This window comes from Melanostigma gelatinosum (genome assembly GCF_949748355.1).
Source record: "Melanostigma gelatinosum genome assembly, chromosome: 6".
Taxonomy (NCBI): Eukaryota; Metazoa; Chordata; class Actinopteri; order Perciformes; family Zoarcidae; genus Melanostigma; species Melanostigma gelatinosum.
In genome coordinates this window covers 21,510,087-21,533,938 of record NC_136639.1, presented here as the reverse complement: position 1 = coordinate 21,533,938, position 23,852 = coordinate 21,510,087, and the positions used below count along the sequence as shown (strand labels likewise).

Here is a 23,852-nt window from a genome sequence, read left to right as displayed (position 1 = left end):
CAGATTGCAGCTTCCTATGGAAGCATCGTGTGCGTCTTTGAGCCCGTTCAGCATCCAGATCAGAAAGACACTTCACTGACTGTGAGTTGCCAACGTTATCTTCAGGACACAGTCATGCATGTATTAAGATCATCCTGGAAAAACAAGGTTTCTTTCAACAATGTTCTCTTGATATTTGAAATGGAGCAGAATATTAAAAGTCATTGGAAAGTTACCAGGAAAAGAGGTAATAATTCAGACGCATGCACTCTTCCTGAAATATTATATGAAGTCACTGTGACATTTGGCTGTTTATTCCTGGTGTATACTGGGTGCAGACGTTTGTGATGTCGGTGTTGAATGCCCTTCTATTGTTAGAGAAGTTCAAGAGTAGTCATAAGGAATGGAAAGATTAGATACGACTCAGTACCTCTTTCATTGCAGAAGTGGCCTGTATTACGGCTGCTGAGCACATGTGGCTCACATGTGATCCACGTCACTGTTGGTTCTTGTTATGCAGTTGTAACTACTGATACAAGGGACTAAATTAAGTGATTCATTTCTTAATCTGTCAGTTTTTTTAAATATTTGTATTTGTTTCTGTACAGAAGTTGAACTGCCAATGGCAGAAGACCGGTCAGTTTGTATTAAAGTCTATGGTGCGATACCTGGCCTGGCACCCCACAGGTAGTTTCATACAAAGTTCTCTCTAAATGTAACAAGATATGCAATTATATCCTCCATATGATGCAAGACATGTCTTTGAATGTGTTTCTGTGTATCCAGGCAGCATGCTCTTAACCGGCTCTAGTAGCCTCCAGTTATGGTCCAATGTTGCTGGAGTGAAAGATGAAGCGGAGGACGGGGGAACGCAGACAGAAAGGACCACCAGAGAGACTAGTTCTGCCTGGATGTGCATCTGGCAGAGCAAGTAAGAACTGATTAGAACAACATCTGCACACAAAGCTCTCTAACATGGGGATTGAGTTGCTTGCCTTTTTATTCTTTAAATGTACTCAAACTGGTTATAACTTATCAACACTATTTTTAGTTATGTGCTAAATGGACAATTTAGTAAAACCAGCTTAATATTTTTTGATATTATCTGTAATATATCTGACTTTGAATTTAGTTGTAATTGATTAATTTCAACATATTATAATCTGCCTTAAACGGTAGCCATTATTTACTGCCTATTTTATATCTGAAAAGAAACATGTATTGAGAATCTGAATACATGTCTTTGTTTGTCTGAAGGATGGCATCTCAAGTCAGTCTAATGAAGTTCTCTCCTGATGGGGAGTTCTTTGCTACTGCTGGTCGGGTAAGTCGAGCTTTTAGCAGGATTTCACGTTCTCTAAAGTCATATGCACGACATTAATCAGACAGAAGCAGTATTATAGCGGTGTATATAGTATTATGTGGATACAAGTTTATGTTTGCATTGCCAAACACTGTAAGCTTGAAAGTAATTGTAAAGCAACTGACCAGTACCTCCTTTGGTGTTTGTTGCCTACAACCCGATGGCTCTAGCTTGTAATGGCACATTCAGCAGCGTGGTATCAATTCTATCTCTCCTCCTCAGGATGACTGCCTGGTGAAGGTCTGGTACAACACCACGAAGTGGAAGCTGGGTGTTTCCAGACTCTTCACACCTCCAGAACCCAGTGACCAGGGAGACCTGGCCTTCTCCTTTGTCTACCTGGCCCATCCCCGCTCCGTTACTGGCTTCTCCTGGAGGAAGACCAGCACGTACATGCCGCGGTACGGACGCTGCCAAGGCAACATTTCACAGCCGCCTTGCCGCAGCCATGATTCATATATTTTCTCAGTTAGTTCAGTTTGACCTAAGCTGACAAAAGTGAGAACAGCCTGTCAATAATTGATTGCAATTATAAACCATTGTCCCTTATTCCACCTATTCTAATTGTTGTAACATTTTCCTTTTAAGTAAATCAGAAGAGACGAGGTTCAGACATCTTCTTTGTCACCAGTGTCATTGCGACTCTTTCTAATCTTCACTTTCTGACCTTTTACTGCAGCTTATCTCACTGAAGGTGTTTCTGCTGTCTGTTATCAGCACATTAGATGATGATCATTGCTGACATCCTTCCTTCGTCTCTCCTAACAGAGGCGCGGCGTGTAACGTCCTGCTCACCTGCTGTAAGGACAGCGTGTGTCGGCTCTGGGCGGAGACGCTCCTGCCGGGTGACGGCCTCCTGTCGGGTTACCAAAACAACCACGCTTCTGGCCAACACGGTGACACACCCAGATGTGGTGGCCCCCCCTCTAGCAACACCTGCAATGGGAAGTTGCACGGAAGGACGGCACAAGAAGTGAGCTACTCTAATGTAGGTTTTTGTTCTCTTCATTATTATTTTGTTACAACTAGCTAAAACAAATGCAGTAAATTCTACTTTCATGACGGTTTTAGAGACTCGTTGCTTCAACTTTATTGTCATTTCAGACGCTGTAGTTTGGTCGAATTGTTTTGCATGATATTGAATGCTATTAATAATTTTGTTTACCCATATTAATACAAATGAGGTGGACAAAATGTTCTCTCTCAAACATAATCTGGTTTAATTCCAGAGCACTTTAACTTCAGCTGCCAAAATGACCTGAAAAACTAAACATTATAATCTTTAAGGAAGAATTGAGTTCTGGGCGGTTGTATTAAATGCGTAGTTATAGATGCGCGTTTCTAACAAAGTGAGTGTGTCTCTTACTAAATATAATAACTACATACATTTATTTAAGAAGAGCGCAGGAAGTTGATCATTAGATCCCAAATCACACCATAAAAGAGAACTTAAAATTATACAGTTTTCTATAATGATGTGTAATATTTCTCAATGCCATTATCAGTTCGTAGATTAAAATTGACAAATGTACACAAAAGCTGAATAATCAAAGGAGTGCTCGCAGCAGTCAAAACAACTTTATTCTGTCGGAATCGAAAGCATTATTTTTAAATCTGTAATCATGAGAATATTGTCTGTTGGTCCCAAAATGCAAAGAGAATCGACCTAATTTGACTAATAGTGGAGAAATAAAAGGCACAAATGACCTCTGGTCTTCTGTATTGTCACTCCTGCTAATGACGGACACCCGGGTGCTGCAGAGATGACGGCACAAAAGGGGAGAATGAGATAAAAGAAGAAACAGCGGCTTAGTGGAGTTCAAAGAGAAACTGAATTGGCTATCAGACATGAAGGTGCTTTTTGAAGCTTAAGAGGTTTAAGACGAGTGCCGGTGAAGAATATCGGCCTCCTTTCTGTAATCTGTGGAACACCTCAAAATTACAACTTTAACTTTTGCTGCTTGTCTTTCTGTTTCATTTAGCTGCTGTTGGTTCACATCTGTAATGGAGGGGTCTTCTACTTTAAGTGACTTGCGGGGTCGCTGACAGCCTAGCTGGTCCTCAAACACAATACTTAACATCCATTTTGATGTGGACATCAAAATGGTTGTGGATCTCACTGGCACTTACAGAGCTCAGGGCTCATTAGATTACAGGCAAAATAGGTATGCTAATTTCCCCACTGCGTGTGGAATTATTCATTAAAATATCAGTCTGTGCTGCATGATCCAGTCTGGCGTAACTCTCTCTCTCTCTCCCTACAAAACTGAATGGATGGGCGAAACTAATATATCTCCATTTTAAACTCTTTAACTTTAGTGTGATGCCTCAGGGTGGGATGAGCAGTTCAAGTTACCTCACAAAATCAATCAGGATGATTAAACCCAACGCTTATAGATAAGGATGTTGTTTGAGAGCCTCCTCAGGAGACAGTGATATGGGATTTCCACCACAATCTCATTTTCTACATATTATACCATTCAAAATGATTCGTATATGCTTTGTATGGAATGTTATGCATTCACTTGAGAAAACAAAAATATTTGCCCTGTTTTTCTAAATTATTGAGATAATTCTGAGAAAAGTTTTCATGGAAATATAAATGTGACACCTCAAAATCCCTCAAAAAGTAAACATTTGTTGAGTTGAATCAAACGGAGGGAGAGCGACTTCATCCTCTGCTCGGGTAGACATTACTCCACTATATCTCACGCAGATGATAGTTGTTTGTTGCTATATTAATGTTCACAACGTTAAATACAGCTCCTTTTAAGTAATACGGTGTTATTACTTTATCAACTTTGTCCAGACACCTCAGGCCTTTGCAGTTGTTCAGACGTGACTCTGATGGGCTGGACATTGCAGTGCAGCTCCAGGATCAGTTGAACCGATATGTCATGCTGATGCTTCATGGATTTAGCCTCGGTTGCACTCCTGTCATTCTTAGGTTTCCCAGTTCTGGATTAAACTAAACAGCAGGATATGTTTGCTTCCATGAAATTAATATTCATAAGTAAGTAACGTGATGGAAGAAGAACTCGGATCTTTTACTTCAGTAAAAGTAGCTATACCACGATGTAGAAATACTCTAAAGTAAAAAGAAAACAACTTGCATTCAAAATCTTACTTAAGTAATTCCTAAATTATTAGCATCAACATATACAAAGTACTCCTACTGCAGAGTTGCTTGTTTCTTTCTTTTTTTTTCTTTTCTTTTTTAATAATCTATATTATATAATTGGATTATTATCATTGATGCATTACTGTGTTCATCACTTTAATGTCGCAGCAGGTAACGGTGGGTCTTATTGTAATTACTGTGTATACTGCTGGGGCGCTTAATCTACAATGATGCATAATTATTATTGGCTTCCATAATTTTGTAGAGTAGAATTATTAAACAGCGTAAAATGGAATTATTTAAGTAAATAACAAGTAATTGTACTTGGTTACATTCCACCACTGAGTATATGAGAGCTTCCTGCAGGATTCTGAGGTATTTAGTTATGCTTTGCGCCTCCGTAGTTTCGTACTGCTTTGTGAGTTAAAATACAGATGTTATACATATTTGACTACGGACGTCTTTGCGGTTGTGATGAGCACATGCATCTCAATAATACTTGGAGAAACTGCAGCCCTACAGCTCTATTACATTACTCATGTTACAGCGAAGAAGCTGCATAAAATCTGTGGAAATGAAACTCATCGTTATGTTAAATAATCTCCATGAACCTTAAGATGCTTTATCCTGACTGCTGTTACAGTTTATAACCTTGTCGTTAGCATTAACAGAGGCTCAAGTCTAGAAGTATACACTTTACAAAGTTTACATGTTACTGCAAAAACAACAGAAATAAAAGAAAGTACCAAATACAGTTTAACTTTAATTCCACTCTTCTCGGTGTTCTCTACCCATAATTGCTCGACTGACTTTGAATTACGTTTTTTAATGTTGACTGAGATTCTCTTCTCCACTACATTAAAAACTTAGAACATGTGGGCTTAACCGTGGCAGTCCCAGTGAGCTGCTGATTTTGCGGCAAGTGATGCGATGTCGTGTCTGATCCGTTTTCAGTTCATTTCTCCCCACAAAAGTTATATCTTGAATATTTAACACAACACTATGAGCTCTTCGTTCCAATACAAGACAGGGAGGAAAATAAATCATTCAACTGTTGCTTTAAATTTCCAATTCAATGTTGTCTTTTTCAAATAGTCCAGCCACGTAACTATCCATTCATGTAATGAAATGACACCTTAGGCTCCTCCTCACCCCGGGAATATGCACAAACATTAATGCTTTGCTCTAGTGGCGTTTAACAACGTAAACCTGGCCAGACAGAAGCCACAGAAGCCAGTCTCAGAAAATGGTTAATTAAAAATGGTCGTATGTAAAAGTAGCCGACAGAAGTAAAACGCGTGATAAACTCCAGCTGGTGTCACGGTGATAAACTGTCACTTCTCTCTTTCAGCTAGATTTCTGATGGTTAGTTTGATGTTCAGTTTCAGATTCATGTAGGCTTTTTTTTTTTGGCTCTAAATTATATTGAGTTTAATGTGTTGATCAAAATGTGTTCATGTATTATTACTTTGACTTTGATGCTAAGTTCAACAGTTCTTCAGTAAGTACAGTCTGTAATAGCGTCAGATATGCTTCATTCAGATTTATTGGTTGTTTATCGCCGGTAAATTGGCTTTTTATTGCTCCAAACTATCAAAAGAAATCCACTAACGGTCAACCTCTAAATTGGGCAGTTAACCTAAATGTTGTTGAAGCATCTATAACATTGAATTAAATTCCCATCCCAAATACACGCATCTGTCCACCAGAGCAGCTCTGGCTGAGAACTGAAATGTGGTGTAACAATCCCGCCCCACCCTCCAGAACAAAGTCATTTAAGAACATCCAAATCTCTCTGGAGATTCATGCAATCTCTCGTTGTCTCATTCAACTTTGTCTATTGATTATCTAACGTGAATAATGACTGTTTTCCCTTCCAGTTGAACTTTCAAGAATCATTGCAGGGCTCCTTTTACCGGGACGTCCCGCAGCCGTCTCTGACTGGCTGCCTGCCTCACCATCAGAGCCGGCACTACAGCCACAAGAGGAGCAGCGTGCCGCATGCCAACGCTCTCTGCCACTTCCACATCGCTGCCAGCATCAACCCGGCCACAGGTCAGACTCAAACACATCACTTTCTGTGACGAGTTGAGAAACCAAACAAACTCTCCAAATCAAGTGAAGGAGCTACAAGATGGTGCTTCTTAAAGAGGAGAGAACGTAGGACGCCTCCAGTATTGCGACATATTAGTTATTCCTGAACCATAGAGGAAGCATATAGTTCGCTCTGCTTGAATAAAATCAGCTGCAGGTCGGAGGCAAAAAATGGTGCAATTTGTAAATTGCCTGAGGTTGTTTATTTAACGTCAGATTAACTTAACTTGCTTAAGCATGATTTGTGGGGCAGACCTTGTAGATTTTGTGAGCCCTGAGGCGGAGAAGTCTTGTAGAATGCTATGTGAATGCTTGAATTTAATTTCAGCATACTGTCAGCATACTGTCAACCATGCTAATATTCATGAAAGTTCATTTTACTCCTGCATGTCCCGAATGTAATGTAACTTAAATCTCTCGTATTCTTTGCCTTCTTTTTCTCAACCTAACCCTCTTCATCTCGTCTGGTCTTGATCACAGACATTCCTCTGCTGCCCTCCATCTCCTCTCTGAGTTCTGTGGATGACGAGGAACCTGGAGGTCCGTTCACCGTCCACTGGCTCAACAACAAAGAGCTTCATTTCACTTTAGCTATGGAGGTCTTCTTGCAGCAGCTCCGAGGCAGCCTGGAGCAACAGGACGAATGCTCCCATGAAGGTACAGCAAAATGTTTGGATCAGGCGTTAATACTTTCTTTGAAGCAGTGTGTGTATGATGCTGGAATAACACTGTGGAAACTAGCCTGCAATCTAAAAGCCGGACCGTTACATATTGCAATAGTCTTTCACACTGATTTTCTGAATTCACACGTGGGCACTATGATTTGCATTCTCTTCCAGTGCCTGACGATGAGGATAACGTTGATGAGGAAGATAATAGAAGCGGGCCAAGTGACTCGCAGGGTCCTGAGGCTGCAGAGCTTTCTCTGGCAGCCGTGAAGCACCAGGTGGACGTGTTGTTAGAAGAGTGGAATAAAGGGGCAGACATGTTGTTCAGTATTCATCCCATGGACGGCTCTCTTTTAGTCTGGCACGTCGACTGGTTAGATGAATACCAGCCAGGCATGTTCAGACAAGCTCAGGTACGCTCACTGTTGATGTGGTTTATGTTTTTCATCCCCTTTTCGACCGCAGGAGCTTTCACCAGGGACTAGGAACCTTCTGAGGTACTCGTTGTGTTTCAACTGCCGGGACGAGGGAGCATTTCTCGTCTTTTTGATAACATTCAAAGTAAAGTTAGGCTTCTTGACTCGTTTAAAAATTCAAAATGGCCAAAGAGAGAGGGATTACGCGAGAGAGCTGAGGTTTATTTTCTGATTGTTACATTTTAAAGCACAAATAAATAACCCTCAAACATTCGATAGATGATTTACTGTGTAGACAAACACTCTTCGTTTATTTATCCCCCCCTGTATTTCATTCATTATGTTAAACGGGCATCATGCGGAAGTAAATGTCCTCGAACGTGACAAAACAAACCTCAGTGACCACGAGTGGCCCTCGACAGCCTCTGAGGGCCTGCGCTACAAAGCCAGTTCAACATAACCAAAAGATATTCTGGGTATCAGGTTTAATGAACCCGAACAACCGTAATCCAGCTAAACGGTCCTACCAAGCTGGTCATCAACTCATTAGATCAGGATTTCTCAATCCGGCTGAGAGCACGGTTACATAAATGGGACGTGTTTGCAGCATATCACCAATCACAAACATGGACAAGTACGCTGTAAGCAGAGAGGCACATTTTACAAAAGAGAAAACTACAATATCAGAGAAATATGAAGAAGTTAAACACATAATTCAGCCTGAAAGTAACAGTTTAAACTGACAAATGAAGGAAGGACAGTTGGTAAGACGTTGCAGGTGAAAGAATACGGCTAAAATATTGCCACACGCCATAATAACACATCTGCCAGACGTTCATTTTACAGAATACACACGGATAATTTGCTGATCTTGAACATAACCTGCTAGGTTAGGTGTTCAGCATTAGAACTACTGTCGGAGGACTGGAAACCTTCGAGTAAACTCTGACGGTACCTCGCTAACCCCAAATCCCGCTTCGTAGTACAGGCCTCAGGTCAGCACACGGACATCAATGGGCTGAAGGAACTCTCGTAGATTACTGCATCTATAAGAAATGGCTGTTTTTTCTCCTTCACACGTGTCTGAGGAAGATCTTGTAGATTGAAGCGTTGCCTTGAAAAAGGAAAACGATGAACTATTTATTTGGAGCCGAGAAGTGTGAATACCTCCTTCTCGCCCTGCAGTTAAGTTTTTTTAAATTTTTTATTTTTTATTTGTAGATGTTTTATGAACAAACTTAATCCCTCAAGATTGATAATAAAATGCATGGTGTTATGATGGGGAAACTACAGCAAGCAAATATTATTTTATTTTCTCCTTTCAAATTAAATGAACATTGTCAACAAAGCAGACTTTTACTTGGTCGCTCTTGTTTGTATTTCTCAGGGAAATAATTAATTTGTCTTTTCAAAAGGGTTGTAAATCATTTTGGCAGCTGTGATGGTCCAGTTGTTTTAATGACTTCTCATCCAGGCGTTTAGTCAATTCTATTCCAATTATGCGTGACTTCATATCAAATTCATAAGTCTCTTGATGCATTTTATTAGTGGTGAAATAATGAGAGCCTCGTGACGTGGCAGTTAGTCACTCAAGCAAGGCGGCTAAAAGAATCCACGGTTTCATTGGCATTCAGGTCGAGTAGGCCTGACTGCTTACATTTGATAAAACAGACAGGGTCCTGGTATTATTGTTATCTGCATAAGTATTTCAAATCATTGTCATTTAATTTCTGAATGGAGAAAAGGAGAGTTTTCGCTTTGTGTTGCAGGTAACTCTTTTCTAAAATGAGCTCTTGATCTTCAGTGCCGTTTGTCATTACCATGTTCACATTGAACCCAAGCTGTTTCCTAATGTACGCTTATTTAAAGCTAAATTACAATTACTTGATTGACCGAGCCATTCTTATCAGGAACCTTCCACTTGCTCTATATTTCATTGCTTCGTTGTCTTTCTTTCTCTCTCAGGTGTCGTTTGTGTCCCGTATACCTGTAGCGTTCCCTGCAGGTGATGCAATCTCCTTGAGCCACAGTGTGGTCATGTATGCCTGCAACAAGAACGTGGATCTGGCCATCCAACATGGCAGACAGCGGCCACCTGGGAGCACGCTGCCTCAAACCAAATCTGCTCTGATAAGCTACGGGGGTCAAGGAAAAGCTGCACCCAGCAGCAGTCTCCGACTAAGCATCTTCACCCCCAACGTCCTCATGATTTCCAAACACGCTGATGGCTCCCTGAACCAGTGGGCAGTCGGCTTCGCAGAGGACTCTGCTTTCTCCACTGTGCTCAGCGTCTCTCACAAGTCAAGGTACTGTGGCCACCGCTTCCACCTCAAGGACCTGGCCTGTCACTCATTACTGCCTCTGCTCCTCACCACCTCGCACCACAACGCCTTGAGGACGCCAGAGGCAGACAGCATCCTGGCCCCTCCGGACGCCTACTCCTGTGGTTTCTCTCATCCACCATTTCTGCCCCGGGGATCACGACCCAGCCGGGGATCCCTGGGTGCAGTGACTCAGGACCCCAACGCAATCTACAGTGAACTGATTTTGTGGCGAGTGGACCCTGTCGGCCCGCTGTCTTTGTCTGGAGGGGTCTCCGAGCTAGCTCGGATCAATTCCCTCCATGCATCAGCGTTTGCTCAAGTAGCCTGGCTGCCCACATTCATTCCCAGCAGCTGTTTAGGTGAGAAAAATATTGTTTTGTTGTGAGATATTTTTTAAAGCGACAGGGGATACTCTGCAATTTAGCCATTTAAGTTAGTCTCTTTCTTTTGTTTACCAAACAGCTATTTTGGTTCAGTAATATGAATGAAATTATATTTTACTGAATAAATATGATTAAATGAGACTAGCGTTGGGACATTGGACCAAATCTCCATTGATATCGTTTTTAGAACAGATCCATGAGGGCTTTAAATATCTAAATAGTATCTCACTAATAACAGTTTCCGTGGTATACATAGTTTATCTGACTGTTTTTCTGTCTTGCTTCCTTTCTTTAGGTGTGTACTGTAACTCTCCCAGCGCCTGCTTCGTAGCGAGTGACGGCCACTCACTCAGGCTGTATCAGGCTGTTATTGAAGCTAAGAAACTCCTAAGTGAGCTCTCCAATCCAGAGATATCAGTAAGTCATTAAATAGGATTCTCAAACTCTGCAGGGTATAGTCGGCATCGCAGTGACTATTTTTTAACCACAACAAATCTGTGTCCGCTTGGACCTTTTTAAAGAATCAGTGAGGCAATAATATGTTGTCGATTTGCTGTCTTGTCACTTATTTAGTGTTAATTACAGAATCCAGCACGAAGTGACGGTTGATATTTAGTTTTTATGATTTATTTATGACAATGGCAGCAGAGATAGTAGTTACATTTTTCTCATTTTCTGAAGCACAATTGGCTCACTGATTGTATGTTTTGACATAAATGCCCAAATAATGCGACTATATTACGTTTGTTTCTCTTTAGAAATATGTTGGGGAGGTGTTTAACATCATCAGTCAGCAATCCACAGCCAAACCAGGGTGCATTATAGAGCTGGATACCATTACTGACTTTGTAAGTATACATAAAGAGAAACTAATTTCACTAACTCTCTGACTGTAGGCAGACACTGTAAACATCTTGGATGAAAAGGTCATTAACATGAACGTCTCCCCTGAAATAAAGCATATATGAACTGTAACATGTTTAAAAGCCACAGTTTAATTCTGGAGCATTGGTATTTGGTAGCATAAAGTCTGCAGTAGACTTCTGTGAAAGGTCAACCATGACATAATAAAAACCTTCTCTCGTCCCCTCAGGCCGGTTTAGTGCGGGTGTGCGAGCATGCACATCGGGTGTGCGAGCATGCACATCGGGTGTGCGAGCATGCACATCGGGTGTGCGAGCATGCACATCGGGTGTGCGAGCATGCACATCGGGTGTGCGAGCATGCACATCGGGTGTGCGAGCATGCACATCGGGTGTGCGAGCATGCACATCGGGTGTGCGAGCATGCACATCAGCTCCACAGTGGAGGAAGCATGTTGTTTAGTGTCTGCATCGAATGTATTTTCATAATGGCTGCTGTTGTCCTCCACAGCAGGGGAAGGAGACTCAGCTCCTGCACGTGTTTGAGGAGGATCTGATCCTCGGCAGTGAGAGAACAGAGAGCACACAGCAACCTCCTGATCCTCCTCACACTGGTATGGACAAAATCATTCTTAAAGCTACTTATACATGTGTATATTATTGAGGTTTGATACCAAACCTTTGCACCACCTTCAAACACATTAACAGCCGCCCTGTTCATTAATATTCTGCGTGCGTCTGTTTTTGTTCCCCTGCAGCCTCCAGCAAGGCGACGTTCTCGGCACGTTTTTTCCTTGTTGTGGTCGAATTGACCCCGACAGGTCGCTCGCTCCTCCACATGTGGCATCTTCATCTTGCTGCTCGACCCATCACCATGGGTGGGTACTTTGAACAAAAGACTTAAAGTTCACAGGGTGTGGGGGCAAAAAATTGTATTTACCATCAAATAAAATAACTGACAGTAAGACAGTTTTTGCCCAAGAACTGGAAGTCCATGTAGACTTTAATTGTTTTTGAACACACTACAGAATATATTTATGGACTCCTCGACGCAGATTACTTTAATTCAGTGTCTGTCACAAAGTAATGTTTTAAAACAAATCATTTGGGAGGGACTTCAGCTTTTCTAAATGTTATTTCCCTCTTCCTGTCACCACAGAAGAGACCACGAAGGAGATGGACGGGACCTCAGCTTATTCTATGGACAGCTCTACGTTTAGCTTTGACACTTTCGGTTCTCCAGTAGCTCCGAAGAGTAAACCCTGCACTTCTAACCTGCAAAGTGCCTGTCGCCTCAGCCTCACAACACACAGGTTATACAGCCAAGAGATGGCTCTGCCTGAAGGGGTGGAAGCAATCAGTGTTACACCCTCAGCAGGTGAGGGACAATGAAGGCAAACGCACTCGCACACAAATGACACAGGTCTATCAACGTCTTCTGGTAGTGAAGTGCAGCTTGGAGCACACAGTCCCTGAGCACAACACAAGGCATTCCATCCGGGCAAGTATGCCAGTCTAATAGCAGAACTCAGATAAAGCAATTATTACCTCTGAGGTATTTACCAACACCAGTATTGACAAAGGTGCAAATTGTTATGCTGCCATGGAAACATTTCCATAGAAAACATTGATTGGAGTTACCTTTTCAGGAAAGTAGTGACATTTCTTTTTTGACAAACAAACCAGGATATTTTTTCAACAATTTTCATTGGCACCGTGGAATTTTTAAAAATGTATTCTATTGTGCTCAAAATGAATAATGTTTTTCACCACTGTAGTTTTAGAAAGCCGACAAAATATCCGGAAGACAAGATTTTTTTTTTTAACTGACTACTGTTTTGCCTGAGTTCTAGATGACTTTAGCCTGTTTATAAACTGTGCTTGTGTTGCCGCTGCACAGCATAGTATATCGAAAATAACTTTTGAAAACGGACAGAAATCTTTGAATCGATTCAAAGACATTCACAGAAGTTTGATAAGATATCGCATTTTGGAATAACTTCCTTCCCTAACAGTGTGTTGTCTCTTCCCAGGTCACTTGAGCGTGTCGTGTTCCCTGCCAGCTGATCGTGTGCCCTACCTCCTTGCTACTTCCTGTTCCGATGGGAAGGTGCGCTTCTGGAGGTGTAATGTCATCGCGTCAGAGCCTTCCAGTATGGACAGCTTGGTTTACCAGTGGGAGGAGTGGCCTCTGCTGGTGGAGGAGATGCTTCCCAACAGCAGCGCAGTAAGCGTGCAAGGTCGACCCATAGAGGTCAGCTGCTGCCACTCTGGACGGATTGCAGTTGCCTACAAGCAGACACCAAATGCACCTCTGAACTCAACACCTTACCTGAACTCTCTCCAACTGTTGAGTTCTCCTCCTACTCTGGCTTCCTCCCCTTATGTGCACAACAACACCACCCACTTGACCCCAACCCTGACTGTACAGCCTTGCCCAAATCTCACTCTAAGCCCCAACGCAGCAAACAGCAGAGAGCCGTCGGTCCACATTGGCATCTTCCAGTGCGAGTCCACCGGTGGTTCACAGTGGAATCTAGAGCAGACCATAGTCCTGGACGGCACGGATCCCTCAACCGGAAGTGCCAATATTCCAGGTAACTCGGACCTCCCTGTACCGAACGATGACTGCCCTGGTTCTACTTGTAGGAGCCTGGTTCATTTGGACTGGGTCTCCCAAGAAGATGGGTCACATGTTCTGACTGTTGGTATTGGGACAAAGATTTATATGTACGGCCGTCTCTCTGGGAAGCCTCCAGAACTCGTTTTGACATCCGATGCCAGTAGAGACCAGAGCTCGTCGCGCCTGGTTCTGATTCGATCAGTCGATCTGGTCTCCTCCGTCGAGGGCTCGTTACCCATTCCAGTCTCCCTCTCCTGGGTAAGAGATGGCATCTTGGTGGTTGGCATGGACTGTGAGATGCACGTCTACTCCCAGTGGCAGCCTCCAGCACCATCCAAACCCAATGCCCCGACTGCAGACACAGATATCAGCAGCAGCGTCTCCTCTATAATCTCAGCCATCAGGCAGAGCCAGGAGGACGGTCTCAGCTCCGGGGCCCCCATGTCTTCACTGGCCCCTCCCAAAAAGGCCCTGACAAGATCAATGATGAGCCTGGCTCAGAAACTCAGTGGGAAGAGAACAGCTTATGACCTGCCTGTCGAGATGGAAGATTCTGGGCTTTTCGAAGCAGCTCACCAACTCTTTCCCACTCTGCCTCAGTACCATCCTGTACAGTTACTGGAGCTCATGGATCTAGGGAAGGTTAGTTCAAGAAATATGTTAATTACGGTCTATACTATGTTACTTTTCTAATTAGATACATTTCTTTAATTTAAGCACAGTCTCTAATTGAAATGACACGTCAGTTTTGTCTGATTACGTTGTATGTTTGGAGCTGAAGGTAAGCGCACCAAAACGTTTTCAAAGAATTACATTTGCCAGAAAATCGATTGTTGTGATTTTATATTTGAAAGATAAATGTGTAGTAAAATGTGTCTTATCTTAAGGTTCACCGTGCCAAAGCCATCCTGTCCCACCTGGTGAAATGCATTGCTGGAGAAACGGTGGCCCTTAAAGACAGCACCACCAATCCTGAGAAACGTGTGCGCTCTCGAACAATCAGCGCTGGAGGAAGCACCGCCAGGGATCGCAAGATGTTCAGCAAAGCAGAGAACTCCGCCCCCGACTACACGGAGATAAGCTCCGTCCCTCCCCTGCCTCTGTACGCCCTGCTGGCAGCCGATGAGGATACATCACCAAAACCTGGTTGGTGTAAAACATGTGGTTCTAGCACAATATTATTCAGTAGTGAGTAGAAAATAGTTATTTCAGTGGTACTTAAAGGAGTGGGTAGGCAGTTATTTGGGGGGTGTCATTACATGAGTCCATAATAACATCTCAGCGTGTTATAATTAAAGTGCTCTAAGAGAGAAAGACGTCTGCACCTCCTATCTGCTGCTCTACAAATACAGATGTGTGGGCACGTCCCTTCAGATGGGGAAAGCCGGATTCAACGGCGGAATAACCTGTAGAAAAAGTTCTGTTAGCCGTAGCCAATGGCTCGCAGCTGATTCAAGTTCATGTGTGCAGCTAGCTGAGGCTCAAATCACAGTATGTCCTTTCAAAAAGCTTTACAGGCCCACAAGTTTGCAAACAAAACCGCTATATAACTGCATAGGGATCATAATCGCCTTTTTTAAATGACTGGCTAGTACACAGGATACGGTATGAAGCGCATGCATATACCCCTGATCGTCTGGTGGGAGGGGCTTAAGACAGGGGTGAGCTGCAGGATAAGGGCTGAATTTACAAATTCTGACGCTTTTTTAATGTTTTTTTATTTTGCCTTTCCCGGAAAACTGCCTTCCCCAGCTTTATCAAAGGCCAATTAAAGCACAGTACTAGAAATATGACAAGTTGGAAAATGACAATCAGCCAAGCAAAAATGGACACAGTATATTTCATTGCTTTAATTTCCTTTTTTTTTAAACAAGAAAAGTACTCTGCTTCAGGCTACAAAAGCCTCTCCTTAAGTGTTTTGTTGTTGTTGTTTTTTTATTTTACTTCATCAGGTAATATCAGCCCTGAACATAAAGCTAGAGCTCAACCTCTGAAGTTTCTTTGAAAACCAAATCAGTTGAAAAAAAACGTCATTCTTGGGAGGTAGAGATGCTTTGAGATATTGGACGATACCAACCTTAAAAGACTGCACTGGTGGATATCAGCTTGATAAAATGCAGTAGACTGTCGATTATTGTTTAAACGTGTAACTTTGTAACTGTTAAGCTTTGTCAGATTATCTTAAGTCTGACAAAAACAAAGTACAAAAACAGGGAAACTGTATTTACAGGGGAAGAGCCACCCTGCCTCAAGGTGCAATAGACTGAGAATAATATCCGACTCTTTGGTCTTCTTGTTTTTCCTCATTGTTTCTCTCGGGATATGAAGTGAGAAGAATGAAAGCAGAAACTTTTAAACAGATAAAAAAACGTCCTGCTCTTCGGTATTTAAATTTATTCTGCCATCTCTCCAGCTGGAGGGGAATATTTTTCTGCACGTCTTTTATGAAATACATGTCTTGTGTCATTTCGCTCTGTTTTCTGTCTCCCTACAGATAAAGTGAGCAGTGTGAGTGGAGATAGTGGACATGGTTCCAGTCACACTGATGTTTATGACGAGCTCTTTCAGACACCCACCATTGGGGACCTGGACCCCCTGGAAGACGATCAAGAGGAAAAAGGGAACAAGGTCAGTTTCTGTTTGCTTATGTTTGGTTAAAAGAGTTTCTCTAAAATTGGACAGCAACATTTTTATATCTTTTTCTATTCCAGTGTGAATCTTAGACATGCACAACGGTGCATGTCTAAGATATTTCCTGCCAGGCAATTCATTTTACAGACTGTCCTCCGTCTGGTTCCCTGTCTCTAGGTTATTGACCTGTCCCAGTACAGTCCGACATACTTCGGTCCAGAACATGCTCAGGTTCTGTCCAGTCAGCTCCTTCATTCCAGTTTGCCGGGCTTAACCCGTATGGAGCAGATGTCTCTCATGGCGCTGGCTGACACCATCGCTACCACGAGCACTGACCTCAAGGACAGCCAGGGCAAAAGCAAAGGTACTGCAGGGGAAATATAAACGTCAAATAAGGGCTCTTCCAGTAGATGCGTGCTCCATTCCACAACATCATTTACTTATGTTTTCAACTAGCAATAAGAGCTTTCTGTTATTCACTTCCCAGGTGGAGAGACGCTGGACGAGTGTGGTCTGAAGTTCTTGCTGGCCGTCAGACTCCACACCTTCCTCTCTACCTCGCTGCCTCCAGCACACCGAGCACAGCTGCTGCGGCAAGGTACAGTGGTCTTCCAACTGCTGTAGCTGGCACAAATGAGCAGGCAACCACTGTAACATTCAGCTCACTGTACAGGGCCACTTTGATAAATGTTGTTTTTCCAATCCAACAAGACTCAGATTAATGTCCCTCAAAATTGGCACACTTTATCCCAAAGGCGTATCTTTTATTTTCACCTTTTTATATGATCTTGCAAGACTTAATGTAAGTTTCCAGCTTGCCACCTTAAGAGCTGTCTCCCGGCACTCCTTTCAGATACCACCTAGTTTACAGGCCAGTAACTCTATAAAGATCTCTAAAGCTACAAAGATGGAGGGTTACTGATGGTCTCCATTGTACATTTCTGACAGTAAAGGTCTCAGTGAGAGAACAACAAGCCATAGTCTATTCATCATCCTCAACTATTGCAGTGAAGTCACCCTTGAGCAAAGCACTTACTGTGTTTGCAGCCATAGAACTCCTCAGTGGACGGCAATACAGCACTGTAGCTGGAAGAGGCAACTCACTGTTGACTAAGTGGGCACACTCTGTGCTCTACCTGGTCGCCTAAATGAATTATAAGTTAACATAAAAAGCTTTCAGCCAAGTTGTAAATAATCATAAACTAAATTGTTTTATACTTGAATGATAACACTCAAAGCCGGCCAACGTGCACCTGCTCATCCACAGAGGATTCCCGATGATAGAGCGAGTCACCGAAGCTGTCATCAGGTGATGGTCCTGCAGTTTAATTATAAACAAAACCGTCAGACCATGAGACCAAACATATTGAAATATGCAGATTCTGATATGTTGAAAGTCTATCATGAAGTGATGCATTGGTCAGTGTTTTTTGATATCTGCCGCATCCAGCCGACCTGACCTTTATTGTTGAATAGCAGCTAAACGAGACCAAAGATGATTTATTAAGAAGTGCTTTTCTTTTCAATAAAGTTACACCAGCGATTGTCCGACGAATGATAATTTGGTCAGACAAGATCGTGCATTTACTCACTACACCGCGTTGATATTCTCCCTATGAAATACAGAACATTCCCCGTTTCTTCTCTCTTCAGGCCTGTCAACATGTCACTACGCCTGGGCCTTCCACTCTGAGGCTGAAGAGGAGCTGCTGAACATGCTGCCCGCCCTACAGAAGGGAGAGCCCACCTGGCCTGAGCTGCGCTCCATGGGTGTGGGCTGGTGGCTGCGCAGCACCAACAAGCTGCGCAGGTGTATTGAGAAGGTGAGGCGGCTAATTACATTGATTTGTTTTCATTATCAATTTAGGAGTCTTTGCGCAGATCTTGAAAAGTGACCCAGGGTCAGTTTCGCTAACTCCCTGAAATTACCCATAAAGCAACATTTTGTTCTGTGAATAAAACTGTAAAGGCTGAGGAGGTGCAAGCGCTTAAGTATTTTTTTCCCTCCTCCTCTTTGTCAGGTTGCCAAGACGTCTTTACAAAGAAACAATGATCCTCTAGATGCAGCTATATTTTACCTCGCACTGAAGAAAAAGGCAGTGGTCTGGGGATTATACAGGTAAGGCAAAGCTGACATCATTTTGCATGTGAAATACCCACACGGTCCTCTAAATATCTGCCCCCTACCCTTAACCAAGATTAGTTCCAACGCGTTGCTGAAAAGCTATGACACAAGTGTTGTTTTGAATCCACAATGCCTTTCTCTCCAGGTCTCAGAGGAATGCCAAAATGACAGAGTTTTTCCGCAACAACTTCAGCGAGGACCGGTGGAGGAAAGCGGCGTTGAAAAATGCGTTTTCTCTGTTGGGAAAGCAGCGGTTCCAGCATTCTGCAGCCTTCTTCCTTCTAGCCGGCTCCCTGAAGGACGCTGTGGAGGCAAGTGGAAAATAGACACGACACACTGTTTGCGAGAAACACTTGTTCTTTCAACTGCAAGTGCCACTTGTCAGCCTGCTAAAAACCTAAGTTAGAAACCTTGCTTTCAGCATGAGTAATGTCAAGTGCAGTTCATTTTTATTTATAACATTTCTGTAGCATTGGAGGTGTGTCCCTTTCCCCCCCCCCCCCCCCCCACAATTCATAATCAAGGGCAGTGTTTGATGATACGGTACAAGCAGTGAAGGCACATCCACAAAAACGGATCTCGCCACCAACATTCCTGTAGCGTGCAGCAATCTTTTTATTATTGATGCAGCTCAATAGATTCCCACAATGGTGTCTTTGTCAAGAGCTTTTAGCACAATGCACTGAAGAACTATTGATGTTGGCACTTGACTCTTGGGTTTTGCCGTCTTTCCTCCTTTTTGTGAGAAGTTTCAATAGCATGTTACATTTATGCAGCAGCAGCACCGCATTCTTGTCGAGGCTTCGTAAATGGGGACACGAGCAACTACCACTACTCTATGATGTTGATGTGTAAACTTGTATATTTATGCTTGATTCTTAGACTGGCTGCTGTAGTTTGAAAGATGTCTATATCAGCGTTAGTATTTCTGCCATCTATCAGGGTTAAGCCATAAAAAGCACACAGCGCTCTATCATATTAGCTCACATATCAAGGGGGCTGGTCTTGTTTGCTTCACCTTTTAGTCATCAAGGTTATCTCTGTTTAGAAAGTCCCTGAAGCAATGAGTCACATTATTTAATCTGTGTGAGTAACTGGAGCTTTTCTAAGCATTTAATGGAAATGAGCGTCACCCAGGCAAAGGGCTATCGTTGACTTTGTTTTGCCTCTCAGGCTGGAGGGAGTCTCATTGAAATGCACCTCACGCCTTACAAGTTGGGAGCAACTATCTACAAACTCTTTGCCGTGTGCAGAGACTTTTATTATTCCCACTTTCTTGCCCTGTCGACAGATAAACAAACAAGAAAGCCGTAACTTCAGGGGATCATTTTGTCCAACTGGATAACTGTGTGTCAAGAATATACATTATTTGTCTGCTTATGTCTCGTCTTATCTCGTCCCATTCATTCCTGAGGCAATAGCTCAGAAACCATTTCTAAATGATAACGGACTATGGCATCTTGCTTTATTTCCTCTTCCAGGTGTGTATAGAGAGAATGCAGGACCTACAGCTTGCCCTGGTGATCACCAGATTGTACGAGTCTGAGTTTGAGACAGCGTCCACCTACAAAAAGATCCTCCAGAGACATGTGCTGGGACAAGACAAACAGGTTCAGAATTTGTGAAAGCTACTCAGAGTTGTTTGACTCTCAAGCATTTTGCTTATTAATACACTGCAGAAACCACAATGAGACATTGTGATTCTCTGTATTTTTCAGATTCAAGCCCACAAGGACCCGTTCCTGCGCAGCATGGCTCACTGGGTCCTGGAGGACTGCAGCAGCGCTCTGGACACTCTACTTGAGCAGCCGGCCAACTGCCCCAGCTCTGGGTCCACTGAGAGCAAATGTGATGCCGGTAGGTCTGCAGTGCTCTCATTACTGTGTTTTTTTATTTATTTATTTATTTATTTATTTATTTTTTAACCTCTTTGCAAAGGTAGAATTAAGGTTCAAGGGTCATTGAGTGCTTCTCTGTAACACATGGTGCACACAACAAAATGCCTATTGTAGCCTCATACATTGACACTACATTCAAAAACATTTGAACCCCAAGAAAGTAAAAATAACTGACAAAGTTGAATTTCCCCCCTGGCATCAGTAACGTAGATCTTCTACTTCTTAGTTGAGTGGATAAAGTCGACTGTCAGAAGCCGTTAAATATCTCATTACCCTGTTCACTTTATGGACATTTCAGGTCCAACAAATGCAGCATTGCAAGTAAAAACAGAGGGTCGACACCGTGAGGTGGAATCCAGCTTCTACAAATACTATTTTTGGTCCTTTTAAGTATGTGAAATTGCACAAGTAATTGCAGCATATAATGGACACACAAGATCATTTAAATGAATAGATGAACTGAACTTATTATGAACCTGATTTTGACTCAAGAGGCCAACCAGTCCCAGATTAACATCCCTGTGCTACATGTGTTTCATAAATGATGTTCTCAAAGCACATTCAGAAAGCTTTCTCTTTGTATCCGTGACAGGTTCCTCTGCGGTGTCTACATGTAACCCAGAGGTTTTCAACTTTTACACCTACCTTCGAACCCACCCGCTCCTCCTCCGTCGCCATTTTGCCTCCTCAGACAAGGCGAAAGTTGGACTGACTGCTGAGGGTCGCAGGGCCGACTCCATTAGCCTGGAGGAGAGGAGACTGTTTTTCACAGCTGCATACGCACACCTGCAAGCTGGCTGCCCCATGCTAGCACTCGAAGTGCTCTCCAAGATGCCCAAAGTCCGCAAGCATTCCGAGCTGGCCAACCAGACCGACACAGTCATGGCTGCTGAACTTAGTGTTGGGAGCAAGAGCGGACAAACATCGAACCCGGGTTTGTCTCAGCCGGCTCTGAACGGCTACGAGTCAGACGAACACAGCTTATCCAACAGCCATTCAGATTCAGTGTTAAGTTTTGACTGGAGCCAGCAGTCACTGACGCATACAGATGAGCCCCTGGAGCTGAGGTGGGACAGTGACAAAGATGAAGAGGAGGAAGAAGATGACGAGGATGAAGAAGAAGAAACAAAAAATGTGGATGTCGGCTGTGTGTTCCAGGACACGCAGGGTGCCATGTCGCCTCTGATGGTGACGGGGGAAGACAGTGAGGACTGCAATGACTTCCTGGCTCCGTCTAATGACATCTTGGCGGCCCAGCTGAAGTTTACAGCCTGCCTGAAGATTATGACCAATGAGCTCCGGACGCTGTCAACCGGTTATGAACTGGATGGAGGGAAGCTACGTTGCCAGCTCTACCAGTGGTTGGAGAGAGAGGTAATTGCAGCACAGACTTATTTAAACACATATACAGAGTTGACATTCAAGTCCATAATTTTGTAAATAGATATTGTTTAAAATATCCATTAGGTGATGCACTTGTCTGGCTGCACCCTTAAGTTCACTCAATAAAACTTTTATGACGATAACTCCCACACATCTCTTCTGTCTTTGTGTTCACTGTTTCAAGATTGTATCTGTGTGCGTCAGTGTACATAAACATCAAGTTGGTCTTAACGCCAGTCCAGTAGTTTTCTCTTCTGAAATTGTTTGCCTTTTCCTGTTTGACAATTTGGTGCAATGTTTTGCTTTCACTCCCACACACATGCAGGATGAAATCCTTCATGATAAATTGATTGTAACAATCCATTTATTTATTTTTTATTCTGTTTAACGCAGGTGGTGGCTCTCCAGCGTTGCTGCAGCTACAAGCCCTGCTTGCCAGAGCTGTCTGTCCAGGGTGATGCCCCCGTTTCTGGGTTGGTGGAGGAGGAACAGGTGGGTGTAGATAGCTGGCAGCTTCTAGATCTGTCAGATGTTCATGATGAAAACTCGATGCAACCCAACAGCACAGTGTGTGTTGACACAGTTTGAAAAATTGTATGTTGAAAAGATTGTTGCTCCCTTTTTCCTTGAATATCTCAACATCTTCTAACCTGCTGCTGTGAAATAACCCTCTATATCAGTTTCAGCAGCAAACTTGAATAATATTTACATACATACCGTATATGCTTGGACAGTACACATGCATTTACAGATAAAAATTACATTTCAAAGACTCATTAGTTTATTGTTGTTGACAGAACAGATTCTTCATTTTTTTTGTGACATGGTTATCTTGAGGCCTGTTTATTTATAACTAATGAAGTTCAAATGTCTCTTCCAGCCCGGGAGTCCTCATGGTGACAGCCAGAGGAGCAGGAGACACTGGCTGCAGAGTAACCAGCCCTTACTGAGGATGTTTCTGAGCTACTGCAGCCTGCATGGCTCCCACGGTGGAGGACTGGCCTCTGTGCGCATGGAGCTCATATTATTGCTTCAAGAGTCTCACCAGGTAATTACAACATGCAGAGATGCAGCCTCCTTGGTTGCCAATGCAACCTAAGCAAATGGACAAAATCGGTGTGCTGTGAGTGAGGGGGGTACAATGCATTGGCAAGTGGCCCAATATTTAGTGGCCAGATGTATTTGGTGGAGAGACCTAGTGTGTAACGTTACACCAGGGAGAAATTATGAGCATGCAAGTCACTATCTGTGGTCACGTACAAAACGTCAAATACCCCGACAGAGACTCCAAGTTTAGTGTTTTGGTTAAACAAGTGACTGTGTTAACTGGTGACTCTCAGCTGACTGCGTCTGTTGTTGCTCGTTGGGACGGCAGCTGTTAAAAACACAAGCATGTAGGTTATCAATTTGTAATGCATATTCATCTGTTTATTATCAACTCAAACATTTACATCAGTTACTTTGAGCAACCACGGCCACATTCGACTGAAAGTCAACAGCCGAACATACAACAATCAGACATTGTGGTGCTGATTGTTGAGTGTTTTAATTCAATGTTTTTAACCTTTTTTCCCTCTTTTGACATGGCTCCCCAGCCAAAGCACCACTTCTGTTGCTGACACTGGCAAGCGGAGTTGCAGTATTATCAGTATCATCAGTTAAATAATTTAACTGATCACAAAGAAACACAAACCTGAAGAAGCCATCTGAAAGCTTGTCTTAATGCAAGCAGCTTCCCGAGAGACGCTCGCACACAGACTCACTTTTTGTGCACTGGCGATCACACCTCCAGCGATGAGCTGGCAGCTTGTGCTGATTCTCCGTTCTCCTGAGGCAGTTACTGCCTTAGGCGGACTATTCAAAGGTTGAGTCAAATTTTAGGAGGTAAACAACTCGATGAGCCAGCGTGGAAACAATGTTCTTGAATGATAGCACAGTCGACAAGCACTGGGTGTTCTGTCTACTCCCTCACTTTGATTTT

The 23,852-nt window shown here is 43.0% G+C and overlaps 1 protein-coding gene across 1 annotated transcript in view; it reads left to right on the top strand.

The window, feature by feature from the left end:
* dmxl1 (Dmx like 1) overlaps window positions 1-23,852 on the top strand; it is a 47,178-nt gene that overhangs the window by 5,076 nt on the left and 18,250 nt on the right. Inside the window, exons 3-30 of the mRNA XM_079269552.1 lie at window positions 4-81; window positions 588-666; window positions 766-910; window positions 1,237-1,303; window positions 1,565-1,743; window positions 2,111-2,315; window positions 6,344-6,518; window positions 7,038-7,214; window positions 7,397-7,638; window positions 9,607-10,324; window positions 10,644-10,765; window positions 11,107-11,196; window positions 11,723-11,825; window positions 11,970-12,089; window positions 12,371-12,589; window positions 13,245-14,476; window positions 14,722-14,980; window positions 16,329-16,462; window positions 16,643-16,829; window positions 16,953-17,063; window positions 18,119-18,288; window positions 18,487-18,584; window positions 18,736-18,901; window positions 20,072-20,200; window positions 20,309-20,447; window positions 21,081-21,862; window positions 22,265-22,363; window positions 22,752-22,919. Coding sequence (XP_079125678.1) covers window positions 4-81; window positions 588-666; window positions 766-910; window positions 1,237-1,303; window positions 1,565-1,743; window positions 2,111-2,315; window positions 6,344-6,518; window positions 7,038-7,214; window positions 7,397-7,638; window positions 9,607-10,324; window positions 10,644-10,765; window positions 11,107-11,196; window positions 11,723-11,825; window positions 11,970-12,089; window positions 12,371-12,589; window positions 13,245-14,476; window positions 14,722-14,980; window positions 16,329-16,462; window positions 16,643-16,829; window positions 16,953-17,063; window positions 18,119-18,288; window positions 18,487-18,584; window positions 18,736-18,901; window positions 20,072-20,200; window positions 20,309-20,447; window positions 21,081-21,862; window positions 22,265-22,363; window positions 22,752-22,919 — 6,393 coding nt within the window. The remainder of the gene's footprint in view (window positions 1-3; window positions 82-587; window positions 667-765; window positions 911-1,236; window positions 1,304-1,564; window positions 1,744-2,110; window positions 2,316-6,343; window positions 6,519-7,037; window positions 7,215-7,396; window positions 7,639-9,606; window positions 10,325-10,643; window positions 10,766-11,106; window positions 11,197-11,722; window positions 11,826-11,969; window positions 12,090-12,370; window positions 12,590-13,244; window positions 14,477-14,721; window positions 14,981-16,328; window positions 16,463-16,642; window positions 16,830-16,952; window positions 17,064-18,118; window positions 18,289-18,486; window positions 18,585-18,735; window positions 18,902-20,071; window positions 20,201-20,308; window positions 20,448-21,080; window positions 21,863-22,264; window positions 22,364-22,751; window positions 22,920-23,852) is intronic.